The sequence below is a fragment of the Sander vitreus genome, chromosome 8, assembly GCF_031162955.1.
Source record: "Sander vitreus isolate 19-12246 chromosome 8, sanVit1, whole genome shotgun sequence".
NCBI classification, from domain to species: Eukaryota; Metazoa; Chordata; class Actinopteri; order Perciformes; family Percidae; genus Sander; species Sander vitreus.
Window position 1 is genome coordinate 16,559,943 of NC_135862.1, and position 21,865 is coordinate 16,581,807.

Genomic DNA, 21,865 nt, shown 5'->3' on the forward strand with positions numbered 1-21,865 from the left:
ATCCACAACTGGGCAAACTTCATCTGCTGAGGAAGACCTGCTATTATAAAAAGCTCCAGAACAGCAACTGAATGAACCTCGTGGTAAGATTGTCAACTGTATCTACATTTGTGATAAACTAGAACCTCTTAAAGTCCTTTTCACTTAGCTAAATATAGTATCCAATTTATTTAATGCCTTGTACGATTTTTCACTCTTAATTTTAATGAATCTGCAGTTTACAAGACGTATATTTACGCTGTGTAAAAGTATTTGTATGTACCGTGCACATGGATATTTAATAATTTAAATGTACTACCCGCCCTTTAATATCACTAGCTACGCTAGAGGGAACGGCTCGCTCCTTATGTAGCTAGCTAGCTACGTTATGACGGCAGTGCGTCAGCAGTTGCTGTGGCAGCAGGTAACGTTAGCCAGTCTGCTAACTTCTGGCGTGGGAAATTGACCTTCGTTAACGTTACTCAACCAGTTACTTTTCTGAAAAGACGTAGACCAACAAACCAGGTATGTTACATAACTGGTCGATGCAGAGCCATAGTCTACAGCCTCCTAGCTAGCTTGCAAATTGTCACCTGCTGTGTCGTAGCCATAGACTGTATATGGTCGTAGCCTGGTTGTAGCTAACGTTAGTGTCTGAAAGTCAACTGATGGAGATTTACTAGTTAACGGTGCCTAGCAACGGTAACCAGGGATGTTAGGCAACTTGCAGCTAGTTAACGCTAGTAGGCTCCATCGTTCTCTTATTACAGTCATGTGAAAAAATTAGGACACCCATGCTAAAGTTGACTAAAAAGAGAAATACAAAAATAATCTTTTGGAAATTGATCTTAATGCCTTAATTAAAAAATGAGGAATCTTTAAGGACACCAATTTTCTTTGTGAATGAATAATGTATCGTAAACAAATAAATGTTTTTCCTTAAAAAACAGGGGGCATAAGTAAGTACACCCCTATGTTAAATTCCTATAGAGGCAGGCAGATTTGTATTTTTAAAGGCCAGTTATTTCATGGATCCAGGATACTATGCATCCTGATAAAGTTCCCTTGGCCTTTGGAATTAAAATCGGCCCACATCATCACATACCCTTCACCATACCTAGAGATTGGCATGGGGTACTTTCCATAAAATCATCTCTCAGTGCAAATCCAACCAGCTATTAGGCTAACTGAAATAAAACCATGGTCATCTAGGTTGTTACAGTAACGTTACAGAAGTTTTACTCAACTGTTCACAGTAAGGTAGATTACCCAGATTAGTTGTTGTGTATGTAGCTAACTATTTACTTCATTGTAAATTATTTTGAAATCCTATGCACCTCCGATGTAACGGGGTCAATGCAGACATCTCAAAACTAACATTTTATTTTAACGTGAACCGACCCTTTTAGTGGTGGATGAGTTATTTGTGAATTCATTGGTCTGCATGTGTACATAAAGGTGCTGTCTTTTGGAGATAAAGTCATTAAGTTTATTAAGGGTTTCAGTGACACATGTACTTTGTAGAAACTTGGTGAAAAGTGTATGTTTCATTATGCATGTTACTTGCATGTGTCCATCCAATAATGTAATGCCTACAGAAGAGTGCCATGGAAATGTATTCACTCATTTATTCATTGTTGTAATTTCCACAGAAATGAGTTCGCAAATCCGACAAAACTTTCACCAGGACTGCGAGGCTGCCATTAACAGACAGATAAATCTGGAGCTCTATGCCTCTTATGTTTATCTCTCTATGGTAAGAAATGCTTTTAACAACAATGCAATGTGCTGTTTGTGTTCTTTTAGGCTCAGAGACATAAAAAGGGGTCTCTTCTTTATTTTTGTTGGTTTTCTAGGCATACTATTTTGATAGGGATGATAAATCTCTATCAAATTTTGTAAAGTTCTTTCATGCACAGTCCAAAGAGGAGCACGAACATGCAGAGAAGTTGATGAGTCTGCAGAACAAGCGGGGAGGCAGAATTTTTCTGCAGGACATCAGGGTGTGTACTGATACTTCTTCCACTCAATTAACAATGTTACAGTGTTTTTCAATGTTTTCTGGTTAATTGGACCAAGACCTGTTTTCCATGTAGATTCACAAAGTATATCTTTTTCTATAAAGGCCTTTTACTGATACTTTTTAGGTTTGTCAGTTGGGGTGCAAGTACCAATTGATGACGCAATGATTAATTAATCTGTTGGTTATTTTTGTAAAATCAGTATAACACCAGTGTTGAATTGTCATTAATTATTTATGTCCATCTTAGAAACCTGATAGAGATGAGTGGGGGAGCAGCCTGGAGGCTTTGGAGTGTTGCTTGCAGCTGGAGAAAAATGTAAACCAATCCCTGCTGGACCTGCAGAAAATGGCGACTGAACACAATGATCCCCATGTAAGGAGCAGACTGCGGCACGGCTGCCAGATGCCTGACTATAGTGGCATTCAACTTAAAATTCTTTTTTAAAGATGAATTTTATTTGCTTCTGACTTTTTCTACACGTATGCACAGCAAAGCTATGCTATTTATTCAGAGGATCTAATGAGATAAAACATTCTGTCTTTTTTTTCCACAGTTGTGTGACTTCATAGAAACACATTTTCTGGATGAGCAGGTCAAATCTATCAAACAGCTCGCTGACTGGATATCCAACCTGCGTCAGATGGGAGCCCCTCAGAGCGCCATGGCTGAGTACCTCTTTGACAAACACACCATGGCTGACCAAGGCAGTTAAAATACACTTTGACACTGATGATCATCCTGGTCAATGCTGCATGCCACCCTGTCCCTGCATGGAATAGATATAAGGCTGTTTATTTTATGTTTGTTAGCTGACAATCAACTGCAAAATTTGCAAAAAGGCATAGATGGCTCTCTAAACTGGACTACTGCAGACCTCACTTCATGTTACACACCAGATTACAATGGATCTAATGTTGATGTTTTATAGAATTAATGACTGTTAAAACTTTAATACATGCCAGTTATATGTTCATACTTCCTGATATTTTACTGATTGTTTCTGTGTTTTTGGAGTTTACAAAGTGTGGTGGCTAAAACACTACAATTTAATGTCTGAGCCAAGCTTTTTTTTGTTGTTATATATATATATATATATATATATATATATATATATATATATATTTGCTTCTCTTTGAGCAATAAGTATATGGCGGCTGGACTGTGCCGATGTAATATTTCAATGCTTTTATAATACAAATTACAATTACATGAAAATGTATAATTCAGTTTGTACTATCTGTGTATGTTATTTTAAAAATAGATTTGCAAAATAATTAGACATACTTTTATTATACATTTGTCTCCTGATTTAGCGTTTGCATCTTCTTCTCATAGTGATACCTAATTCTCATATTCTCATATAATATTTGTACACTATATTGTTCCTGCAAAGATTGTGTTATTGAGGATATTTAAAGGGGTGGGAGTCCTGAAAGAATTGAAGCTGGCCATCATTTTACCTGCTGCTGATTCTGTGTTGAACTTATTTTATTAGTAGACACATTAGTAAATTTAATAATCCACCATTTAAAAAACAATTATTGATAAATAACTACCAGGGATACAATTAGAGTAACACACTTAACCTTCAACATTCCACTTAACCCTCCATGTTTTTTGTTATTTTACCTTTTTAAATGCATCAGATTTGAGTTGCATCCCTCATATTTATGGGTAAACTACATACTGTATAGTAACTGTGTAAGCTGACTTTAGTTGCTTTAAATTAATGTTATCTGAACGCACTGATTTGGACTTGCAGGTGAAATCAATGAAATGTTTCCTCAACTATTTTTTGGGTGGGACAGGTCAGTTCTCTCTGCAGTTGCCTTATATAATATGATTTATAATTATTTGTAGTTATGTGTACAGACAGTTTCCTTGTATAATAAAATAAAATAGTAAATAATTTCAAGGTTTTTTTTATTGAAAAACAAAAGAAACAACATAATTCTTAATATTTATTAGAGTACACTGATGGAGACAATGCTAAGAAGAAGAGTTGAAGAATATACTCATTTTGCATTCTTGTTGAGGTTCAGAAGTACTGAAATGTGTTTCTTATTTTTCAGATAGTTATTTTCTCAAGGTGTTTTTTGCGTTACAAGTAGGTTAATAGGTTCTACAAAAGCTTAACAGAAAGTACAGATTAACTCGGTGTTTGCGACAAATACTTCTCAATTGTGTGTAAGGTACCAGCTGACTGTAAGCACTTTGTGTTCCATTTTATGCATGAATTGTGCTATATAAATAAAGTGTATTATTATAAATGCAATTCAGATGTAACATAGATCAGTGCTTATATGTGTGAAATATTTTGAATGCCACATGTGATCTTGTCACACCTTCTTTTCTCAGTCCTGCTCCCTCCCTCCTCCCACCTTGTTCACCCCACCATCTACCAAAACACCTAGCAGGTCCCCTTCAGCCAATGAGATTCCTGAATCATTGGGTGAGTGTTGCTGATTGGTTTCTTGCTGCGATGATGCTGAAGTGGAAACTGTGTTCATGTTGTTGCTCAGCCCGCCGTTGGTGCCCCCGTTGCTTGCCCTCATGTTGGTGCTGAAGTTCCCATGGTTACTAAAATTAGTGTGACTTGTACCGTTGCAGAGACTTCCCATCGTGCCAGCACTGTTGGTGCTTGTTGCATTAATGCTGCCAGAGCTGTTGTTTGGATTACCGGGATTTGCTGCCGCTGTGCGAGAGGGAGGAGTAAACGAGAACACCCTTTCTCCTCCGCTTCCTACCACTCTAGCACTTAGGGGTCCAGGCTGGCTGTCAGCTGAGGGGAGGGTGTCCAGATTAAGACGGGGAGGTGGAGGGCGGCGGGACAGCAGGCCATGTCCAGGTCTCAGTTTGGATATTGGGCAGAGTTCAGGTGGTGGGTCAGGGAAGGAAAAGGTAGTGGCACTCGACACCTCGCCATCCGCACTCAGCCAGGGGAAAGCAGAGGACGGCGGTGGAGGGACGTGGTTAGGGGTGTCGGGAGGCAGCAGCTGTGAGCCCACTATTGGGGGAGCGAGGGAGCTGCAGCTGCGGTCCCACTCATTCTGAGTTCGCCGGGCAGGTCGAGGGCGGGGCATCGCAGGGGGCACGCAGTGGATGGGTGTTTGTGGACAGCTGTAGAAACCCGGTCTCTCATACAAGGGCATGGTGGAGAAGGCATAGTCTGGATCTCGCTCGTGGTTCAAAGGCTGGCGGCCTTGACTCTGAGTTAATGGCCCTTCTGGGTGCAGGTAAAGAGGGAAGCGGCTTTGTGGAGCTCCAGGGCGGCGGCGCAGCAGAGAGACCCGGGAAGAGCGAGGAAAGTTAGGGGACTGGACACCGAGGAGACGACCTAGCCCTCCGAGCAGCGGGGTGGAGTAGTTTGCTTCCTCATGTTCCTTGATTTGCTCCAGATTGGACTGAAACTCCATCTCATCCTTTGGAACACTAGTTTAGATTAAATATGTGGTTGTTTAGGGGAGTATTTTTCAGTGTTTAAGAATTGTCTGTCAGAAAATAAAAACATTACTGAACCTGATATCCAGGGCTGATCCCATGAAGGAGGGTTTGCGGTGTTCAGCACTGGCAGCAGTGTAGGGAGGCTGAGGTTCAGACTCATTCCAGTACATATCCCTCTCAACCAGCGGCAGGCTGTCGTACATCTCATCCACAGACAACAAGGACACCTGGGAAACAACATAAACCACAGCAAGTAGAACAAGACGGCCTCTGTCTGCGGCTGATGAAAAAGTGGCAAATAGTTTGAATCCAAACCTGTAAATTGCGATCAACGAGCCAGTTGGTTTCAAAGTCATCATCATCTTCACCAAAAGGATTAATGAGTTGCTCAGCCACCTGAGACCACAAGCAGAAAAGACCACAATACAGCTCAGTAGGACAAATGAGTAACATTTGCGGTGCAGCATGAGTGTAACTAGATCATGAAATGAATCTGCTGTTTTCACCTTCAGCCAACCAACATAGAAGAAAAACTGCAGCAGGGTGAAAACAGGCAGGTAGAAGTCCAGATCGTGACCAGAGTAACCCTGAGCTGGATCCAAGAACTGACGACCAATCAGACAAGCCAGGAAGAAGCTGTAGACCGCCACTGTTGCCACCTAATTAAATAAATTAGTCAGGTGTGTTTCACAACTAAGTCTGTTGTCAAGCATCGCTTCTTGTTTTTGTTGTTGATTTCATCGTGTATTGCTAGGTCAGAGTGCTAATTTAGATCAAACTAAGGTTAATCATTTTTGGTACATGATTATGATGATTATTGTAATGCACAAAATCACATTCTTGATAGCACACCAGCAGCTTAATATTAGCTCTGCATCATCGTCATTAGCACTGTTATCACTTTTTTGACACCTAATCATTGCACATTTATCACTAAAGGAAAACTATTAAATATATATTGTTCGACCATGCATCTACTATATTTTAGTTAAAGCAAAGTATATCAACAAAACCTGAGTATAGACAAGAGGCAGGCTGATCCAGTCGTAACCATACAGCTTCATACACTTTGCCCGTAAACTATTCAACTCCTGAACAGAGAAGTAAAAGCAGGACAGGCAACATTTTTAGAAAATGTTTCAGACCTAAAATTTCCACAACGTAAAGATGTCCAGGCTCTTTTGGCCTGCAGATATATGCGCATGAAGACCTACAGTGAGAATAGCTGTGAGTGCCACGTCGTTGTTGATGCGACCCTCAGTCCGAGCCCTCAGAGCCAGGCTGACGAACCACATGCATGGAACCCAGAACTTGTTGTGAGGAGAGCGCAAGTCCTCCAGGTGCCTCAGCTCTTCTGACGTCATCAAACCTGAGAGCCACAAACATGGAAATGAAGAAATGACACAAAGAGAAAGCATTGAAAATGTTTCCATGTCTTTTAAGCTTGAAGATAGGAAAGGGGAGAGAGAGAGGGGACGACATGCAGCAAAGGGCCATGGGTCGGATTCAAACACACGGCCGCTGCCAAGGACTCAGCCTACATGGGGCGCACACTCTACTTGGCGAGCTTGAGGTCGCCCCTGTTTCCATTTGTGTAGTTCTCTGTTGCTGGGTATCGTTCAAACATTATCGATACCAATATCGTAACTTCATTATTGGTTCCTGTGATGCGCACTGTAGTCAAGCCTCTCAAAATGCAACAACACACGCACATGAGCCCCGTCTCTGTGTGTAACAGTGTTTTTAACGTTAGACAGCCAATCGCAAGCATTATTAGATCTTAGTACAGGCATGCTGCATGCTTATTCGCTCACAGACACTGATGAGATTTACTCCTTAGGTATTGAAATTTTGTATTGAATGACGAGGCGTTCTTTGATACTTACTAAATACTATGGGGAAAATTCATTGCCTCAAAGTATCCAAGTTCGGTACCCAGCCCTAGTTCTCAGCTGTAATATCACCAAGTACAGCATGTAACGTACAAATGGTTCATCCACATCAGATGGAAATACAGAGTCTAAACTGCTGGACCTCTTCACACAGTTTCTTCAGGACTTTTACATTTTTGGATGAGTTCACTGCATGTGATAAGACTGCCAGGACCAACAACAGGGAGTTTTGGTGTTTTCATCCCAACGTCGTACCTGCATGCACCACATGCTCCATGGTGGGAAACCTCTTGTAGACAGCTGTGCTGACAGAGCGGTATATGAGCACACCAGAGAGGTTGGCGTATCGCATCAGAGTTCGTCGGGTCAGCCTGGAGGCCTCGTCAGCTCCACGAACATGACCACCCACTAATGCTGCCAAGCGGTCCGGCCAGGGGACATTCTCAAACTGGCCCCACCAACGGGACACGACCAAGGTGACATAGAAACCTGACGAAAAATGTGAAGAATTACACATTATATGCTAACTTCCTGGGATGGTTTCCATGTTTCCATTACCCTTAAAATCTAAAAGTAATAAAACCATCAGCCTCAACTCACCCAGCACAAACGACACGGGGATGAGCTCTGCATAGCGGTCACAGTATATTGACAGTTTCTCAAACAGCCTTTTCTGGTCATCATTTAACACAAACCTGGTGAAGAAAACATATATTGAGTCGATTTAAGGAGCTGATGGGATAACATTCACTGGAATTGTACCTTGTACTATTTCATGTGACAAATGAAATTAATTGAAATGGATTGACAACTATAACACAGGGAGGTGAGCCCTGTGACACGTTCTGGTCTAACATAACTTTTGATAATATGGCAGCATATTGCTTCAACCATGACACAAAAATATTTCTTCTGTGTCTTGTTATAAAGCTGTTATAAACAAGATATTTTTTATGTTATTGTAACATTTTACATGAAACTGTTCTTGAATAGCAACTCATCTAGTTATATCACAAAAAGTTCCTGTTATCACACTAAATCAACATGTCTCTAGAACAAGACACATGTATTGCTAACATACCTTATCTCATTAAAACAAGTATTTTTTTTCTGTTAAAACATAAGTTGGTATGTTGTAATAACCAGGAAAGTCATAGAGTTAGAACATGAAAAGGATCCACAATTAAAATGAGATAATTAAAAACTTGTTATGAGAAACTGAGCAAATGTTTGTTTCGTCATGGTGGCAGAAATAAGCTGCTTTAAGAATTTTCTTCTTAAACCTGGTGTTTACAAACTTTTTCCTTAAATAAAGTGTGTACTGACCCCCATTTAAGAATGTTTGTCCAGTAGGAGTCCACTTTAAGTACATTTTACCTCATATGTGTAGATAACAGCAATTGGTATATTTAAACCTGTACTATAAAGTTATTTTTATATGCTTTATTGTCAAAATTTCTAGTAACAAAAATGAAAATTAATTTTACTATCCCTAAACTATTGAACCCCTGAAAGCTCCTCAAAGACCTCCAGTGGTCCCCAGAGTCCAGCTGTAAAATACGTTTGTTGAATATTGTTAAATAATGTTTCTACTGGAGCTAATAAATCGGCCCAGGCCTGATATCAGCCCATATTCATTATTAAAGATATATCGTTCTCGGCGTATATGTTGGCTGATAAGTAACACAGAACTGCAATACACAAATAGCAAAAAAATGTTTGAGATAATTTAGATACAGTCTCTGTTAAATAGTTTGTCCACCAGAGAGCACTGACACGTTTCAGCTGGAGAATGTCCTTCTTTGTAGGCCTACATATTCTGGGCCCAATTCTTTAATTTACTAAATTTAAATGATTCGTAAAATGAAGAAAAAAATCAGAAGATATAGCGTTATCAGATTATTTTTTTAAACTCAAATATCTGTATTGGCCTCAAAAGTGCTGTATTTGTCAAGCTATAGACACACTATCTGCAGAGTGGAGGACATGAAAGATTATTATTGGAGATCACTGTGTTTTCTCTCAGAGAGTACCTATAAACAATACTGAAGAAGTAGTAGAGAAGAGTGAAGATGATGAGCTCTCTGTAGAGCAGTTTATAGATGCTGCCCTTCCATCGCAGAAGCAGGTGAAAGAAAGTCCCGAGACCTGCATCAGCAACCCTGCGAGAGTACGTTACTGTCATTGCTGCTGTTTGCTGGCCAACTTGCTGGCTGATTGTGGCGTGACATGAAGGAAACCAGTGTGGTGTTTCGTCTGAGCTCAACGTCAGCGATCAACCTGGATTCATAAGGCCAATTAGGTCACAGATCTAAAATGATAAAGTAAAACAGCAGTCTATTAGCAGTTATTTCATATATGTTCTCTACTTGCTAAATTTGGATTTACAAAAAGCAACTGAAAGTGTTTTATTTTCATTTTGTAAATGCTTAATCATTCAAAAATAATATTTCCCTCATTTTATAGATCTTAAAAACACTACCACATCTGAAGAGATGTTCACAGGGCTACAACAGGCAAATACAATATGTGATGGTCTCAAACACAAGGCTGTGAAGTTGTTGACACCACACAAATGAAAACGTCTGGCCATCGTACTCACTGTGGCTCGAGATGTGTGGCAGCAGTGTCTCTTGGAATGATGTTGGAGAAAGGGAAGCAGGAAAGTAAAAGAGAGCAAGGGACTCCTACACCTCCGGTCACTTGATGTGTTAATCTGTTTCAGCAACAAAGCTGCATTGTGAGGCCGGGTCCTGTTAATCTGAACAAATCTGAGGACAGCAGAGCACCCACACTGCCACAAATAGGTTGGTTAAAGGCATGAGTGCTGAGTAGCTGTGTTCAGATTTTGGAAATATGACTCTAAGAAACCATCTTCGAAGTTTAACAGTTATTCCTCTCCACCTCTTGCTGAATCACAAACACGTTATTTTCATTTTATGATTTCATTAAAAACCTAGAGGGAACATTGATTGTTTTCTGTTTGAAGCCTCATTCAGTATTTACTCATGGAAAACTCTTGATCAGGTAAGACTGTGTGTTCTCCCCCCTCTGCTGGAAGACATGTGTACAGCTGGACTCTAACTGGCCAGAAGGTGTTAGTGATTAACCCTTCCTGTCTAACCAGGAGACCAACAGTGAGGCGGAGTGTGGACAGAGTTCAATCTTGAGATTATCAAAGCACAATTTCAGCAGTTTTGACAGATTTTGGATGCTCTGGCAACAACTGGGGGTCAGCTTTGAACACTTTGGTAAGTGTATTCTGTGTATTCTTTTTACCTTAAATCATCCTGGATTAAGTCTCTCGCACACACCACATGTGTGTGATACTTGCCTGATACTGTTTCTTAAGTAAGTTGTGTTTACCCTAGATAATCACACAAAGAAACAAATTCCTTTAGCATGATGACCTGCAAATTAAAGAGTCTGACCTCCTCTAGCTCTGCAGTATTTGGAGAGGAAAGAAGCGTGTCAGTTATTCAAACACTGTAGAGGTCATGGCTTGTCCACTTGTTACCGAAAGACTTTGACTGTGAGGTTTGTTTGGTGCAATTGATCTAATTTTCATGTGATCTTAAGTTGCTGTATGTAACTTTATGTTCTGCATTGTAGGTGCTTGACACCCACAGGCATCAGGATCATTACATTTAAATGGCACTAAAAGCATTTAACAAACTGAATGTAACTTCAGTGGAGACATCTAGTAGTTTCTGATGAGTCTCTGCACTTCCTGAAAGAGAGACATGGATGCTTTTGAGGGAATTCACAGCGTTCAGATTTCCTCTTCTCCACCGTCTTCAACAACAGCCAGCCCAGGTTATGAAATCCTCAAAGCAGGGAGATCTGGAATAGCAGTATATTCCTCCTCTGTGTTTTTCGGCACACCTGATGTCCTGGGACAGCCAGCCGCCAGACACGTGCACAAGTGCAGCAGGGAAACTGAGGAGGAGGGCTGTGCTGTTGGACGGTGAGTGTCAAAAGGAGATGAGTTTGATCTGTATTGGCTGAACATGACTGGTTTAAAAAGTAATTTTGAAAGTGTTTCCCAAAGTGTAGCCTAACCGTATTCCTAAATGTTACCACATTGGCTGTATATAAAGGATTCAAATGCTTCACTCTCTACCATATTGGTACCACAGTCACCTAAGAGACAGTTATCATCTAATTTTGCACAATTATCCAACAACAAAACTCTTCTCATGTGGTTTGATTAGTCATGATGTAAAGCCAAACTCATCATACATATTCATGCCTTTAGGATTCTTTATGTGTGTGACCATCACATTAAGGTGGTCAAGGCAAATTACTACATATCTAAACTAACAAACAAGTCTATTTTTAGTCACTACTTTAACTCCAACAATGCATCATGTTATGTAAGGCTTGTTTTGCATGTACAATCTTTTTCTGCATTACAGCCATCAGACAAATGTAGTGAAGAGCATCCATGCAGCATTGACCGAGAGACATGTTTTCGGTCTGTGGGCCTACTGCCGGGTCAGATCAGGACATGTTTTGATGTTATTTCTTGCCTTTATTATAGGGTACAGTGGGAAGCTGACAGGAAATGAGGGAAGAGAAAGAGATGAACGATGATATGCAAGAAAAGTCCCTGACCGGAGTCAAAGAACCTTTTACTTATTGGTCAACATAGAGGCTGAAACTGTACATATGATATTGACCGATTTATCAGTCTAGCTCTAGTGTGGTAAGACAGCTTATTTTATGGGAGAAAGATACATTATGACTAATTTTTGTTAAATTCACTTAACTATAACCAAAGTGCTTTATTTAGTTTGGATTATTTTGCATGATTGCACTACAGTTTTTAACTTTGATATATATTATCATGGAATTAGTTGACAAATGCAAACTATATATTTATTTGATGGCAAATAGTCTGCAAGGCTGGACTACCAATCGTTCAAAGCTGGAAACTAAGCTTAGGCTTTAGGCTAAATTATTTGGCTTGTCCTTCAATTGAAACTTTTATCAACTGAAATGATAAGAGCCTGAAGGTTGGTCCTGCTTTATTACTCACTCTCAACCCTGTCTTGAAGAGAACCCTTCTGTAAAATGCTGTTTTAAAAGGCCTTTCATGTTTTAGCATTGTGCTTAGACTATATTTTGCACACTGCTTAATTCATGTGTTTAATCAAATTATTAATTAAAATGTGACTTAAAACTGGATAAAAATCAATTTATGACAGCTTCTGGCAGACAACCACACAGCTGATGCATGTGCAATGGGGATATGATGCCATTGACAGGCGACCGGTAGCCAGCCGTTACCTTGAATAAGATTACATATTTCTCTGGGTTTGAACATTGTTGGAAACATTTGGGATAATATAAGTACACAACTCTACAAAATATATATATATATATATATATATATATATATATATATATATATATATATATATATATATATATATATATGTCTCGTATATATGTACGTATATATGTCTCGTTTTTAGACATTTTAATGCGAAAATGTTACGTTACATATTGTAACTTTATTGGGGTCCAGCACCTCGGTATGGCCCTGGGGCCTCCCAGCAGAACAATCAGGCCATGATACTTTGAAATAATTTTAAATTTACTGAAAAATGTTTGGCCTTGAAACCGCAAGTTGTCGCTGTAGTCCTAACTGTAAGAGCCTCACAAACATGATCCACTTATAGATAAACAACTAACCATATGATGCGTTACTGTACAGATGCTGGATGTTATCTTGGATGTGGGCCTCATTATGTGGCGGTGTGCTGCGGTTCTCTCTGCTGCTCCGGGCCGGTGAATTGTCTTTTGTCGGTGGTCAGGGCGTTGGGGAGTGGAGGCGCTGTCATGTGACCGGTGAGAAACAGTCACAAACGTAGCACAGACTTGGGACACTCGTTTTTTTTGCCTGGAAGTAAGGACACGGGGTTAAGAAAAGAATCATCGAAGGACATGGTTGTAAAAGTGTTAACAAAGTTGGCGTTACACTTTTAAATGTTTTTTGTTGTTTCTATCAGACCGCTGCGGTTGTCGGTTGTCTACGTCAGTGTCCGCATTCCTTCGCTGATTTAAAACGGCTGAGATTAGTTTAACTGAAACCAGCGTTAGCTCTGTCAGTAAAGTATTTATTAATTTAACAACAACAACAACAACTGAAGGACACTGGAGGGGAGAAGTTGACACCTGGCACTGATACACAGACAGGGTAGGAGGTTTATATCTGCTGTCCTGGACACTGACAGGGTAAGGGCGGATACTGAGGGGAAACCTCTCCGGACTAAAAGTTATAACTGTTAGCTAACAACTAGCTAGCTAAAAGCCTTGTTTATAGTTTATGGGTAGCTATTGCAGCTTTGAGCATGAACATTGTGGGTAAACGACACAGCAGTTAATGTTCATTTTAAATGTTGGGATTGCTAATGCATCAGCAGAGGGTCTAAAGCTGTGGTCTGGGGTCCCTCAGAGGTATTTAACTTTATGAGCTATGAAAGAAGATATTTTGATGTTGTCAGACACAATTCTGCTGTCAAATATAAAACTGAACATCTTAATGAACTTTATATTGAAATATAAAGTGTTGTTGTTCGGTATAGCCTGTATTTAACATATTTGGCATCCTAATCCTTGACATAATAGTAAATAAGATACTCAGTTGCAGTTGTTTAGTAGGTATAGATAACTAAAACTAATGCAGTCTTAACATCCCTACAATAAACTTCTTTTATGACCAATATATTATCTGGGCTGATGAATTGGCCAATATTGTCTAATTGCAGATATCATTTTTTTGTTGAAACATTGGCTATAAATGGAGTTGACAAAATATCAGAAACACTTAAAAGTATAGCACAAAACTACAGCCTCTAAAAATTTTTATTAGTTTTAGCCATGTGTAGGCGTAGTAGTATTGGATGTTTTATGATGATCATGTCTATTTTACCCATATTACCCACTCTTACATGAAAATGATGATTTACTGTAGTGGTTTCATGCTCCTCATTAGGGTCACTTTCTGTTTATTTATTTTTTTGTGAATGAAAAAACATCTGAAGCCCCTTAGTGGCCACAATTAAAACATACACACAATGACATATAACACAAAGCAAACAGGACAGGCAAATTGTGGGGCAATCAGTCATTATCATTACATCAACCCTATATCCTAATCTGTATTTATAGCAACCCAGTTTAAGGAGTGGACATGAAACCTTTATGTTCCCTCACTAACAATACTGATTGTATTTCTGCTTGTGTGAAGGTTAGTAGATCTGGATCCAGAGCCAAAGTCCAGAGTGGAGGGAGGAGGCCAGGCTGTGCCCACATCAGGCAGGGTCCATGGCGACCTCTCTCGGCATCGTAGCTCCTCGCTGGAGATCAAAGAAAAAGAAATCCGAGAAAAGGGTTCGGAGATCCTCAGGGAACAGCTGGACGCTGCAAAGAGGGTGTTGTAACCTACTTTATGCTAACGCGTACAGACACAAAGCATTGTGTGACCTGAAAAAAAAGCTGACAATGCAAATGTCCTTCCTCGTTAAATTTGGTTGTGACCTTTTCTGTCTATCTCAGGAACTGAAACTTAAGGACAAGGAGTGTGAGCGCCTGTCGCAGGTCAGGAATCAGCTGGAGCAGGAGCTGGAGGAGCTAACTGCCAGTCTGTTTGAGGTAATCAGTAATCATTGCTCTCTGCTGACTGCACGGGGAATTTGACACTTACCCTGATAATGAGGGAAGGGACATGTTGCTGTGATGCCTCATGAGTCTTCATATTCACAATTTGCATTGCAGTGAAAACATTTACTGCATGTTTAACACTAATATTTCAACTTTTTTATTATTTTGAGATGAGGGATCACTAGAAAACCCTCAGCTGGAATAGTTTAAATCTGCATATATTATATATATATATATATATATATATATATATATATATATATATATATATATATATATATATGTGTGTAACATAATATACATTTTATGATATAGTCAGTGGATCAAATCAGGTCAGATGACTGTGTGTAATGTGAAAGGGGTCGCTTGTATTGGGAAACCCACAGAGAATCATCACCAGACTCGTCAGCTCCCCTCCCCCCCTCTACAGAGAGTTCTAGCCTCTTGTCATTGTTTTGGTTTTCCGGCCCCAGAGCTGCAACCATCATTTTAATTATTAATTAATCAGTCTATAAAAATATGTGCGCCTGCTCTACCCACTGAGCCAACCCGGCCACGTTCATCATGATTTTCCTGGTGTCTAGTTTTGTCTGATTGTCTAAAACCCAGATATACTCAATTTACAATGATATCAAATTGAGAAACGCACCAAATCCTTACCTGCGAGAAGCTGTAACCACTGAATGTTTGTTTTATTTATTTGGTTTGCACATTACAAAAATACAATTATTAAAAAATACAAGATATGTACACAAAGACATTTACATACATACAAACACACTTTTACCTACATGTACTCAGATGTACATGAATTTAAAGTAAACAAAAGCTTGTACTGTGTTGTTGTTGTTGTGATATTGTTGATGTTTTCAGCTTGTTTTGCTGCCCCAAGTGTCCAAAAACCACTTATTACTGCTTAAACTTTCTAACAGATAACCTTTTAAACAGATAACCATTCGCCATTGGTGAATTATCAACCATTATCTTTTATCTTCTGATCAGAGATTTCAAACTTCCTTTTTTCACAGTATAGTATGTCACAAAAAAGTCACAATATAGTATGTCATGAAAAATGCCATAGAAATGTGATGAAAAAGTCATAGTATAGTACAAGCGTCTGCCGGGTTAGGAATAACAACTTGTAGAAAGCTACTGGTTGCATGGCAACTAGTGGCATCTCGCGAGTATCGCAGTAGTTACGTTCTGTCATAAATGCTAATGTTAGCGATTTCGGTGGACAACTCGGCAGTTTAATGTGGAACTGAAATGGAAAAGACATTTTGTTTTATGTGTGCACTTTTCTTGCCAGCTCCCTAAATTAGAGGACCCCTGGTATAGATGGACAACAGACCTTGTGTTAATGTTTCAATCTTCATCACAACAGGAAGCTCACAAGATGGTGCATGAAGCTAACGTCAAACAAGCAGCCGCTGAGAAACAACTGAAGGAGGCTCAGGGAAAGGTGTGTGATGTTGATTCTCTGTTTCTGTACTGCAGTTCAACTTAAGATGATGATTTATGAGCTGAGTGATTTTCATGACCCCTTGTCCCATTAATTCCTTCAAAGCAGCTGAACTATTATTGAATTGAACTGATTTGTCTTAAAACGTGGCTGTTGCTATTATTATTGATTTTCATCCCATCATCCGACTTTCGTCAGTATATTTTTCTTCTGTATTTTTTCTGTCTGGCTCATAGATTGATGTTCTACAAGCAGAGGTGACGGCGCTCAAGACTCTGGTGTTGACATCAACACCATCTTCACCAAACCGCCAGCTGCATCCACAGCTGCAGCCGTCAGGAACCAGGGGAGCGTACAAACACGTTGGCGGTCATGTCCGCAACAAGAGCGCAAGTGGTGGCTTTCCACCCTCGCCTGGAAAACCAGAACCCTCCTCAGTTTCCATTCAGCCTGCGGCCAAAGAGGACCGAGAGGTAACCTGAATGAAGTTTGTACATTTGCCTCTCTGCTCCTCTATGCATTTCTCTGTTTCTACCCCTCATTCCTGCTTCCAGTCACTTGTAGATCTCTGCTTTTTCTTTTCTCTCAGCACTAACCTTTCCCTGACTCGTTCTTCCTCTCTGTCTCTGGTGTTTCTTCCTCTCTCAGTTTGCTGTTCCTGCTCTCCTCTCTCTGATACTCTGCCTGGTTCCTGGCCAGTCTGTCAGTGTGAACTTTGACCGTTACTGGCAGGAGCAGGGGGAGGAGCTGGGCACTGACAGCAGACAGGTAACTGCATTTAGTTGCTGGCAGACTGTTTTCTGCAACTGTTTTTATGCGTTTATGGGAAAATGAGCATGTTATTCCTTCCTCCTCAGTACAAAGTGACAATAATACACTTTATCTCTTGAAAAAGTATTATTAGTCTGAGAGCATTAGTCTCTAGTTGGCCAGAGCGACATAAACTAAATGTGTTGCTTCAGTTTTCAAAGTGGCTGTGAGACAGACATGGACCTGATAGTGTATAGCATTTAAAAAAAAAATCACAGCTCTCTAGTTAAGACTGGATGTTAATGCTTGAACTTTTTAGTGAAACACATCTATGGTTGACACAACAATGTGAAGCTCAACAATGTTTATGTCTTCTCACTGGTTTGGAAAGAGTTGGTACTCACGTACTACACAACGTGAAAATATGTTGGTTGTGCAGCTGAAAGTTTGCAGCAGGGACAGAAGCTTCACTTAGAAGATTCAGGGAGGTGCAGGTTGAAAAGTAGGGGTGCACCGATCCAATATTAAGATCGGATATCGGAAAAATTAACTTTTGTTAGTTTTTTTCCCCTCTGTCGCACGTGTGTCGCATGCTGGAAGAGTTAAGTGTACAAATAAATAAGAATTCAATACATTACATCTATGTTATTTTGTCTTAGTTAGGAAAGTAATGTTTAGTTAGGAAGGTCTGGTGCCTTTAGTCTCTTCCACATGGTGGAAGGTATACAGTGTATTATTAATTCAACAACGGTATCGGATCGGTATTGTGTATCGACAGATACACAAAGTCCAGGCATCGGTATCGGGACTGAAAAAGTCGGATCGGTGCATCCCTATTGAAAAGTGAATGCATAGCCTCCTTACTTACTTTCTCTCTGTACAGCCTCACAGAGCTGATAGCATGTCTTTAGACTCTTGTTCTTGCACTTATGTCTTTTAAAGTCGTGTTCTCTGTCTTTCTTAAATTGTGTTGTTTTTGTTTTAATGTATGTGTTGGGTGGTAAAGCCAGATACATTTTGGACAATAAAGTTTCTAAATAACTAACATTTTGTCAGCTGATGTTTATAGGTGTATTGATCAATACCAATGTTTTAATGTAAATTTGTTAAAGTTGCTAGGAGGTCTTGCTCTCTTGTTACAAAACTTAAACTTAACTTCAGCTGTTAAAGGTAGTAAAACTCCATCGTTCTTAAGCTGAAAAGCAAAGCACATCTTTACCTTTAGGGTATCTTTAAAGTATTTTGCACTATTGGATAAGTTAGCCAGTTTGCCTGTCTCTATTTTGAAAATGTGATTTTTATCTTGTCGGTTGAAAGCATCTGTAATTTAACCGGGTTATGTAGGGTGGGGGGTAGGGACTGTTATTCGACTCATCAGACAGGCAGTTTAATAAGTGAGTGATGAATTGTTTTCTTTTTGCAGATGGACTCTGTTCTATATGCAGAGTTCTTGATGTGGAAGGAGAATCCAAGTGTCGAGCGCTCCTCTGCCTTCTTGAGTCGCATCTACAGAGAAGACATCGGACCCTGCCTCTCCTTCACAAGATCTGAGGTCAGAATCTCACTGTTTCTTCACATAAACACAACACCACTGCATTTGTTGTATTACAGTGGTTAAGGTTATGTTAACATAATTGATGACTGTTCTTCACAGCTGTCGCAGCTGGTGCAGAGTGCAGTGGAAAACAACTCTTTGACTATCGAGCCTGTTGCCATGTCAGCGTTACCGATGGTTAAAGCCTCAGCTCTTGAGTGTGGCGGCCCAAAGTGAGTTATCACGTCTATATATCATCTATCATCCTGTCCTCTCTTTCACCATTCACTGCTAAACAATGGCTAAGCCAACACTGAAAATCCCCTCTTTGGTTTTGTATTCTCCCCTGATAGTAGTCATAATACGTATCTGAGAGAGGTTTAATCAACGGGCACATTTCTAATCTCTGTCTGATTTAAAAAAAAAAATAAAATAAAATAATAATAATCTTTTTTTCCAGTGGCTTTAGGGCAGCAATAGAGACATAAGTCCTCTCAGGAACAATCACCTCTTCAGCTTTTCACTAACACAAAGTACTGTAGCATGAAATGAAGTCTGTCTATCCATCATGTGAAAAGTTGTAAACAAATCTGTAAAATGAGTTCTGCATGTCTGGATATACATTAAGGAACCTTTTCCTCTTCCCGTCTTTGATTGTGCACTACTATTTTTTGTTGTTGCTGTTTCTCTACTAAAATGTATGGTCTCCCTTATTTAGTCTTAATTCAAAGTTACCCAAGTTTCTTTGTTAATAATACGTGATGGACTGTAACTCATGTGTATCCACGTCTTGTAGCTGTAATTGTCTGACAGCTGATCTGTTTGTAGAAAATGTGCATTAAGCGGAATTTCGCGCCTCTGCCGACATCGCATTAAACTTGGCGACAAGGGGAGCTACTATTACATCTCTCCTTCCAGCCGAACACGGGTAACTATCAGTTAATCTCTGTGACCTTCATTAGACACACTGCCGTTAAGTTGCTTCATGTGACCTTGTCCTTATTTCACCTTTCTAGATCACGGCAGTTTGCAATTTTTTTACTTATATCCGCTACATCCAGCAGGGCCTGGTGAGACACGATGGTAAGTTAACACTAACATGTATTTAACATATTATATAGTTTTCTTAGTATAAGTCGTTTTCCACCTTTGCTTCTTGCTTTGCCTACAAGGGCTTTATTCAGACAGCTGACATGTTGTATCTTTTGTTGTTGTTGTTGGTGTGTGTTTGTGTTTGTTGTGTGTGTGTGTGTGTGTGTGTGTGTGTGTGTGTGTGTGTGTGTCCGTGTGTCTGCAGCGGAGCAGATGTTCTGGGAGGTGATGCGTCTCCGCAGAGAGATGACTGTGGCCAAGTTAGGTTTCTACCTCACTGACCAGGGCTAGAAGACCTGACAGTCCACTGCAACACCCGACAGGACGGCATGATGTAGATTATTCAAGGTCAGGGTTAAACTGTGGTAACAAACAGGTCTTGGATCAGTTTTTGAAGCAGGGGTTGTACAGCATTAGCGATGCAGCAGAGGTCGATCGACAAGGGAAGCAGAAAATGTTTGTGTGTCACTTTTATGCAATAAGTCAGCGTTGAACCAGCACAGCTAGAAAGAATGCAGGCCTCCAGTTATTCTCTCCCAGGTGAGGAGAATTGTTTCTGTTCTGAACCTCCCCGGTGGAGTACACACAACTTCTCATGTTAATACAAATAGACTATGTATTTTGTTCAAGGCGATAGTCTGTTGAAAAGATGAGCACAACGCATAAAAGCAGTGTGGAGAGTTTAGTTGGTCTCTTACCTCAAGTATTACATTCTTATTTAACTATGTAATGTAATAGTTCTACTGTGAGATTGACAGTATCCATGTGGTTACCACAGAACAATTATTTGGGTTGTTTTCTTTGTTCTTACATTAATATAATGCTCACTAGCATCTCTTAGTTACTCTGTTATCGGCTCAAACACCACAGACTTTTGTCTCAGCATGGCCTTAATTTTGTTGATGCGCTACCTGTTCTAGATGCCTTGTATAAACACACACATGAAACAGCTTCATGTCAGCCTGACCTGTACTTTATAATCAGAAATATTGTTATTACACCTCCTTACACAAGCTAAAAATAGTGACAGTTTTACAATATAGTCAGAAAATGAACAAGCTTTAATACAAGTTATTGCAATATGCACTGTAACTATAGTTTCGCACATCTGCAATGAAGAGTGTGCACATACAGTAAAAGCCATAAATGACTTTCCATGAATGCAGTATAGCCATATTATACAATGTATATTGGTTGTACTTCGGAATATTGATTTATTATATAGCCACGTTTTACAGAAAACTGTCTGTTGAAGGCAAAAATTAAGAATATTGTCTGAAAGTGCAATAACTGCTTCTTATCCTTCTTTAGGGCTTTGAGGTTCCTAACCTCAGTGTACTGATCATTAAAACACTCCATTAAAGACGAGGCATTGTAGCCTCACTACATCACCTTTGTACTGTGTTTAATTTATAGGTCGTTTGAACAAAATCTGATAGCAGATAAATGAATCAGCTGGTTTGACTTAGATGTTGGCTCTTTGAAGTTTGAGATTGGGAACGATGACTTATCACTGTAATTCATTATAACACAGTCCAACCAGATGACACAGAGACCTATTTCTCTTAGGGCACAACACTGATTTGATTTGGCTTTAGATTAAGGTCGTGGCCAGGAATGGTCACCCCGATACAAAACGCTATGAAACACACAGTTACCTAACAGGTTTGTAAGCAGGAATCAGGCACACGGATACTGAGACTATATCCAGCTCAGAGGGGCTTTATGGTTGGAAAATCTGTTTTTATATCAGACATTCCAGTAAGATTTTAGTTTCCGGATTGAAAGGACTTTTGTAAGCTTGTTATTCTGTTTTCATGGTCTCATCATACAGATCATAACCTTAATCAGTAGTTTTATTATTCTTATTTTTTTTAAGATCATTTTTTGGGCATTTTAGGCTTTTATTTCCACAGGACAGATAAAGACATGAAAGGGGAGAGAGAGGGGGAATGACCGTATGTACAGTATATAAGAATGGACCAACAGATCCCGCTGCTCTGGACGGAGACCAGTG

At 39.7% G+C, this 21,865-nt stretch overlaps 3 protein-coding genes across 5 annotated transcripts; 2 read left to right on the forward strand and 1 right to left on the reverse strand.

Moving 5' to 3' along the window:
- Nucleotides 1-386: 386 nt before the first annotated feature.
- Nucleotides 387-3,914, forward strand: fth1b (ferritin, heavy polypeptide 1b). Of its 3 annotated transcripts, none has more exons than XM_078257140.1 (5): nucleotides 387-504; nucleotides 1,632-1,735; nucleotides 1,836-1,982; nucleotides 2,250-2,375; nucleotides 2,557-3,914. In XM_078257140.1, the coding sequence occupies exons 2-5, from the start codon at nucleotides 1,634-1,636 to the stop codon at nucleotides 2,713-2,715; spliced, it is 534 nt and encodes a 177-aa protein (XP_078113266.1). In that variant the 5' UTR covers nucleotides 387-504; nucleotides 1,632-1,633; the 3' UTR covers nucleotides 2,716-3,914. The 3 variants fall into 3 exon arrangements, with proteins under 3 accessions (XP_078113266.1, XP_078113267.1, XP_078113268.1); XM_078257141.1 differs by having other exon boundaries at nucleotides 1,884-1,982; XM_078257142.1 differs by having other exon boundaries at nucleotides 1,899-1,982.
- A 74-nt stretch (nucleotides 3,915-3,988) lies between these two features.
- On the reverse strand, nucleotides 3,989-10,114 carry best1 (bestrophin 1). Its single transcript, XM_078257139.1, has 10 exons — nucleotides 9,942-10,114; nucleotides 9,373-9,650; nucleotides 7,940-8,034; nucleotides 7,595-7,828; nucleotides 6,662-6,816; nucleotides 6,461-6,538; nucleotides 5,954-6,106; nucleotides 5,763-5,843; nucleotides 5,523-5,674; nucleotides 3,989-5,435 (listed from the first exon to the last, which is right to left on the reverse strand). The coding sequence occupies exons 2-10, from the start codon at nucleotides 9,522-9,524 to the stop codon at nucleotides 4,358-4,360; spliced, it is 2,178 nt and encodes a 725-aa protein (XP_078113265.1). The 5' UTR covers nucleotides 9,525-9,650; nucleotides 9,942-10,114; the 3' UTR covers nucleotides 3,989-4,357.
- A 968-nt stretch (nucleotides 10,115-11,082) lies between these two features.
- rab3il1 (RAB3A interacting protein (rabin3)-like 1) lies at nucleotides 11,083-21,239 on the forward strand. Its single transcript, XM_078256230.1, has 11 exons — nucleotides 11,083-11,306; nucleotides 14,598-14,781; nucleotides 14,906-15,001; nucleotides 16,395-16,472; nucleotides 16,709-16,945; nucleotides 17,121-17,240; nucleotides 18,646-18,774; nucleotides 18,877-18,989; nucleotides 19,585-19,684; nucleotides 19,773-19,839; nucleotides 20,054-21,239. The coding sequence occupies exons 1-11, from the start codon at nucleotides 11,083-11,085 to the stop codon at nucleotides 20,137-20,139; spliced, it is 1,434 nt and encodes a 477-aa protein (XP_078112356.1). The 3' UTR covers nucleotides 20,140-21,239.
- Nucleotides 21,240-21,865: the final 626 nt, after the last annotated feature.

Bases quoted from the DNA above. Each gene is read 5' to 3' on its own strand.
- best1 (XM_078257139.1), bottom strand. From the start codon at position 9,524: ATGACAGTAACGTACTCTCGCAGGGTTGCTGATGCAGGTCTCGGGACT. The intron at 6,817-7,594 runs GTACGACGTTGG...TGTGGCTCTCAG, and splicing joins GGAGCATGTGGTGCATGCAG to GTTTGATGACGTCAGAAGAG. The intron at 6,107-6,460 runs GTTTTGTTGATA...TTATTTAATTAG, and splicing joins TGCCTCTTGTCTATACTCAG to GTGGCAACAGTGGCGGTCTA.
- fth1b (XM_078257140.1), top strand. From the start codon at position 1,634: ATGAGTTCGCAAATCCGACAAAACTTTCACCAGGACTGCGAGGCTGCC. The intron at 1,736-1,835 runs GTAAGAAATGCT...TTGGTTTTCTAG, and splicing joins CTTATGTTTATCTCTCTATG to GCATACTATTTTGATAGGGA. The intron at 2,376-2,556 runs GTAAGGAGCAGA...TTTTTTCCACAG, and splicing joins CTGAACACAATGATCCCCAT to TTGTGTGACTTCATAGAAAC.
- rab3il1 (XM_078256230.1), top strand. From the start codon at position 11,083: ATGGATGCTTTTGAGGGAATTCACAGCGTTCAGATTTCCTCTTCTCCA. The intron at 18,990-19,584 runs GTGAGTTATCAC...ATCTGTTTGTAG, and splicing joins CTTGAGTGTGGCGGCCCAAA to AAAATGTGCATTAAGCGGAA. The intron at 19,685-19,772 runs GTAACTATCAGT...TCACCTTTCTAG, and splicing joins CTCCTTCCAGCCGAACACGG to ATCACGGCAGTTTGCAATTT.